Here is a 5,365-nt window from a genome sequence, read left to right as displayed (position 1 = left end):
AATCTTCTTTTCTCTCTCCTTTATTCAGTCTTGAAGGAAATACTGCATGTTTAGGAGAGGCTTGGCTGCAACTTTGAAGTGAATGGATTTATTCTTGTGCTTTACTTAAAAAAAGGAGTTAGAAAACTTCACACACCAAAAATTCCCAAGAAGACAGCTGTCAGGGGGTGACATGTCGGATATGAAGTGGCTCTCCAGCTGGTCCCTGTCTGCATGCTGGGAAGGCATGTGGAGACATTTTTTCAATTGCTGTACTAGTTTGACACGTTCACAGTGGAAAATGATGTATCATTCTTGAGCCTTTGGTTGGTGGACACTTCAAAGTGCATTGGATCCTCGGAGAGGAGCGCCCTATTGTTAATTGTTCCTTTCACATGTACATTGGGATGAACATGGCGAGAGCAGCGAGGAACAAAAGGGCTCCGGTGGCCTCTTAGAGAAAACCCTGTGCAGCTCAACCTGAGTCTGACCTTGAAAGGGTGGGTTGCTCTGGTTTTTAAATCCTGCTTGCCGGTTCATTCCCTTCCAGCTCCCCGCCGTTACTCAGCTGCAGGGGAACGGGATGCTGGAGCAGCGAGCACAGCGGGGCACAGGGAGCCCCTCCACTGCTGCCACATGGTGCCCAAGGAGCTGCATCCTGGGCAAGCGTCCTTCCAGGAGGGGACGGGCACAGCTGGAGGTCTGGGGGCTTGTAGAGGGCTTCTGCAATGGGTGTGTTGGAGGGCTGCCGGGTTTCCCTTATCCTGCAGTAAGCAGGCGAGCCATATCGACCCTCCTTAATCTAACTGGCCTACTAGCCCTCAGTCTCAGAGCACAGCCCAGGGGTCTTGAGTCCCTATGATTGGATATAGGATCTCATAATCTGTGGCGTGAGTTTCCCAGGCCTCTGAGGACACAGTTCATTAACATCTTGAGACAATCCTTTGCTTCCAGGCACCTGTCCCATGTTTCTCCGTCTCTCCCTCTCACCCCCTTGGGCAACCAACTAGATCTATTAAGAGACTGCACTGTGCAATGTGGTGTCCAGATTGGGTTCAAATGCTCAAACACAGGAGGCAGTTGGTCCCTACAAACAGAGATGTGATCCCTTGGTGTGCATCTCTTTCAATGAGCTAGACAAAACCTCTCCCTGTAGCCTCAGCTGCACAGAAGGATCTGTGTTGGGTCACAGAGAGGCCAGGTCCCAGCTAGTGCATCCCGAAATAGATGCTCAGGCAGGTGACTGGAAATTGCCCTCCCCAGATGAGCCGAATGAAGAAGATTGTGCAGAGATTTGCATGCTGGCGTGAGGCAGATGATAGGGGCTGCAGGCAGGGCTAGCTGCCCGAGGTCTCCCAGGGAATGAACTGCTTCTGAAATAGAAACTGGGAGGAGAGAGGCACATCTGTGGTGGCAAATCAGCCACTGTGTTACAGCCCGCCATGGTGCCAAAGGCTCTGTAGGACCTTCTGCTGCAGGATGTCCTGGCCCCAGGGTCTCCCCAGACCTGAAACACCTGAGCTGGTCCGCTGGCACGAGTGGTTTGGGCCAGACTGGGAGATATGATGTGAATAGGCACGGTAGCACTGGGCACACCAGTATGGGGACACTGAAGAGTTGTCCCTGAGGCCTCTGCCCAGAGTTTGGTATAATGGCACAGTCTGCACCTTGTCCTTCCCTGAGGAAAATGACAGTAATACAAATACAGAAAAATAACAGTAAAATATAGCTGTTTTCAACTCTCAGTTCTCAGGCCTTTGATGCTTCACATGAGTAAGGTAGATTTTACTTGCAAAATGGCTTGGACTTCAGTCCCTGCTTTCCCCAGGGCATGCGTGTGTTTGGTCCAGAGCTGGCAGCATCTCCCTGATGGTGGATGCACACGTCCTGTGCCCCTCTCCACTCTTCCCATCCCCAGGGTGCTGCGGGCTGGAGAGCAGGAGCAGTACTGCTCCGGCCGTGGGAGGCAGCGGGTCCCGGGCTGCCGCCAGCTCTGCGTCCTCGGTGTGTCCGGTGCGCACCGAGGGCAGCCCTTCTGGTCGCCTCTTTCTCCAGCTCTCCTGCTATTAAGTTATTGCCAGCCCTTAGGGACAAGCCTGCGAGAAGGCGGAGGGCTCGCATAACTCTGGATCAGTAAAGGAAGCAGCTCAATTAGCATTTCACACGCCTTTTCTTCCCTCTCTTCTTACCTTCCCTGCAGCGGGCATGCTTTCCCCTTAAAGGATTGTCCTGTTTCTGCTCCTTGCCAGCGTTGGCAGGGTGACAGTAGTCGAGTGTGCAAACTTGTGCTATTGTCCCCAGGCCAGGGGGAGTCATGGAGACCCACTAATATGACACAGGAAAATGTTTGCTGATGGCAATTCTATGGGCTTTGTCTAACTCTTTCTCCATCATGACGACTCGATTTAAGTCTCTAACTGTTTGACTACAGATGCAAGAGTACTATCCAACTCCATCCTTTTGTCCGGGTAGTTTGAATGGGTAATTCAGCTTTTGTGTAACTCAATTGAGGGGGCAAACATAAAGACAAGATTCTTGAGCGCTCAAGCTCCCTTTCCATGGATATCTGCACATCTCTTTAGAGATTTGTTCCTTTCCTACCTTTTTCTGACATCATCCTCCCCTTAAAAAAAAAAAAAAAAGTCTCTGATGGGGAACGGTTAAAAGTAGGCTAGCCCGGTCCCCCGTATTACATTGTCCTGTGCCAATGAAGCATGGTTAGTATCAGCCCCCAGACAGCTTCAGGGAGTGCAGAGAAAAAGGTGTCTAAACTTTCCAAACTCATCCTCAGCATTTTCGCTTCGGATTGTGTCATTTTTAAAAAGAAAGGCCTCAGTATGGGTGAAGAAGATAGGGGAGAATGGTAGAAATCGCGGGGAAATGATTGTATTTATTAGCTGTCTTTCTGTGGCTGTCCCCATGGCGACAATTTGTGATGGCAAAGAATGCGAGGAGGGGAGGCTGATGCCTGATTGGGATGCTTTGTATTTGGCAAAGTGGCTTCTGATTGGCCTGGGAGAGCCCCGAACTCGCCGGAGTCGATATTCATTCAGCTTGCTCAAGTGCTTGCTAAACTGCATCCAAACACTGGCGGGCCCCGGCTGCCTCCGCCGAAGTTGGCGGTGTGTAACCTGCCTAACGAGATTAGCGGGGAAAGGGCTCTTCTCCGCAGCGACGCCGCAGCCGCCAGCACCGGTGAGAAAAGCCGCCGCGCGCCGGGTGAGTGTCCGCACTTGCTTACAGGGAGGCGGGAGCGGCTGCCCCGGCTTCTTTCCACCTAAGCGCTATCTAACAAGATTAGACGCTGGGCTGGCCGGCATTCGTGAGCCAGTCCCCGTGCCGGTGTGTGCCGGGGCAGCGGTGCGGGGCGGTGGGCTGCTGGCGCACGGCGGCTCTGCCGGGAGTGTGCTGGCACGGAGGCGAGCTGACAGACAACTCGTTCGCGTGGCTGAGAAGTTTGACATGTCCCCCCACCCTCCCTCCATTTGCTTGGTGCTCCTTGAACCAAGGCTTCCCGCTCTTAAGTCTGCCCATCACGTTTCGCAGATTTGCCAAGGTTTGTCTGAAGGTGGATTATAAACTTTTCATGGGAAACTCTGCACGGCGCATCCAGTGAGATGGCATCGGACAGCGAGGTAAAAACCCTACTGAACTTCGTCAACCTGGCCTCCAGTGACATCAAAGCAGCTCTGGATAAATCGGCTCCTTGTCGACGGTCGGTTGACCACAGAAAATACTTGCAGAAGCAGCTCAAGCGGTTTTCTCAGAAGTACTCACGGATCCCACGGTGCCACCCCAGCAAACCCCCCGAGTGCGGCTGGCGCAGGGGGGCGGAGGACCGGGGACGTGGCCCCCAGCCCGAGGCACCTGACCCCAGCCCCCACGGTGGGGCTGCTGCCGAGAAGGTGCTGCAGACAGCCGAGGCAGAGGAGAGCCTCACTGGGGAACGGGTTTTGCAGGAGCAAAACCCCGAGGCCGCCAGGCCAGACCAGGTGCCCATGAGGAAGCGACAGCTCCCCGCCTCCTTCTGGGAAGAACCGCGGCCGGCCCAGAGCCTACCGGCCAGGGCCTTTCCCGCCAGCCCCGAGGGGCTCCCGGCCCCCAGAGACCCTCCTCCCTACAAGGGGAAGAAAAGCAAACGAAGCTCAGACACCACCAGCCCAGACAGCCCCCCTGAGTCTGCCCCACACACGGGGGAGAAGGACCCTGCCGGGGTCCTCTCGGGCCGGGTGGGCACCTGGACCTGCTGCCCCTTCCCCTGCCCTGGGCCGGGGGTGTACCAGCCCCCGGGCGCGTTGCCCCCGTCACCCTTCCCGGGGCTGGGGCTGTGGAGGAAAAGTGCGGCCGCGCTGCCGGCGGAGGTGCCGCACTTCTGCAAGGAGGCCGACGGCACGGGGCAGAAACTCTACAGGCCCGTGGTTTTGAAACCCATCCCCACCAAGCCCGCCGTCCCCCCGCCGATCTTCAATGTTTTCGGCTATCTTTAGCCGGGGCGGGTATCAGAGTCGCGCTGAACATGACAGCTCCTGTGAGTGAATTGAGAGGCCTGGTTGGGCTCTGGGCGCGAGCTGCTGGCAGCGTGGAGCAGCGGGGGGAAGGAGGCCGGCCATCGCACCCTCTTCCTCGTGGGCGGGCTGGAGCGAATTAGTAACTGTTGGGAAGCTACTCGGGCTCCGCTCTCCTCTCGGTGCATGGGTGTAAATCGGGAATAATCCTTACGAAGCTGGTGACAGAGCGTGAGGCAAACCAGGGATCTTTCATCAACAGGCATTGTCTAAGCTGCGGCAAGCGGGGCTGCGGGCCATTCATAGCCGCACTTGTAACACCTAGGAGACCTCCTCCATGTGGGAACATCTTTCTGGGGCTGCCCTGCGGCAGCAGCAGCGGAATGAAATGAATTAAACCCATTCAAAGAGTTTTTGTACTTTAAAGTAATTCCAGAGAAGTCAAGATATTCAGGTCACTTCCTTTTGCGTGCAAGAGACTGGAAGGACAGTATTTAATGTAGAAACCATGCTTGTGAATTGATTTAAGCTCTTTTTGTATGTAAATACTGAGAGAATTAAAAGAAAAAATGAAGGGAAGAAAGGAGGTAATTTTATTTTGGTGATTCTGCAAATGCAGTCTGTTTATTTTTGCCCCACCAGGTAGACACAGGTTTGATTTGCAACTGGTGGGTAGATGCGAGGGCTGAAATCTCCTCCTATTCAGAGTGATGTAAATCAAAAGTAATTCTTCTGGGGCTGGGAAATTAGCTAGTGTTAAGCTGGTGCAAACAGAAGCAGGATGAATTTCTGCATCAGGAATTGTTCTGCATCAACAGAACAAATGAGAAATTGTATAATTAGTTGAATACAAAACCATAAAATAGATGGAAGAAAAAAGT

At 53.8% G+C, this 5,365-nt stretch overlaps 1 protein-coding gene across 1 annotated transcript; it reads left to right on the top strand.

Annotated features, from left to right (window-relative positions):
• The first annotated feature begins 3,091 nt into the window (after positions 1-3,091).
• On the top strand, positions 3,092-5,061 carry FAM181A (family with sequence similarity 181 member A). Its single transcript, XM_075151187.1, has 2 exons — positions 3,092-3,198; positions 3,526-5,061. The coding sequence occupies exon 2, from the start codon at positions 3,597-3,599 to the stop codon at positions 4,464-4,466; it is 870 nt and encodes a 289-aa protein (XP_075007288.1). The 5' UTR covers positions 3,092-3,198; positions 3,526-3,596; the 3' UTR covers positions 4,467-5,061.
• The last annotated feature ends 304 nt before the right edge of the window (positions 5,062-5,365 follow it).

The sequence above is a fragment of the Calonectris borealis genome, chromosome 5 (assembly GCF_964195595.1).
Source record: "Calonectris borealis chromosome 5, bCalBor7.hap1.2, whole genome shotgun sequence".
Classification (NCBI taxonomy): domain Eukaryota; kingdom Metazoa; phylum Chordata; class Aves; order Procellariiformes; family Procellariidae; genus Calonectris; species Calonectris borealis.
This window is presented reverse-complemented; position numbering and strand designations above follow the sequence as displayed.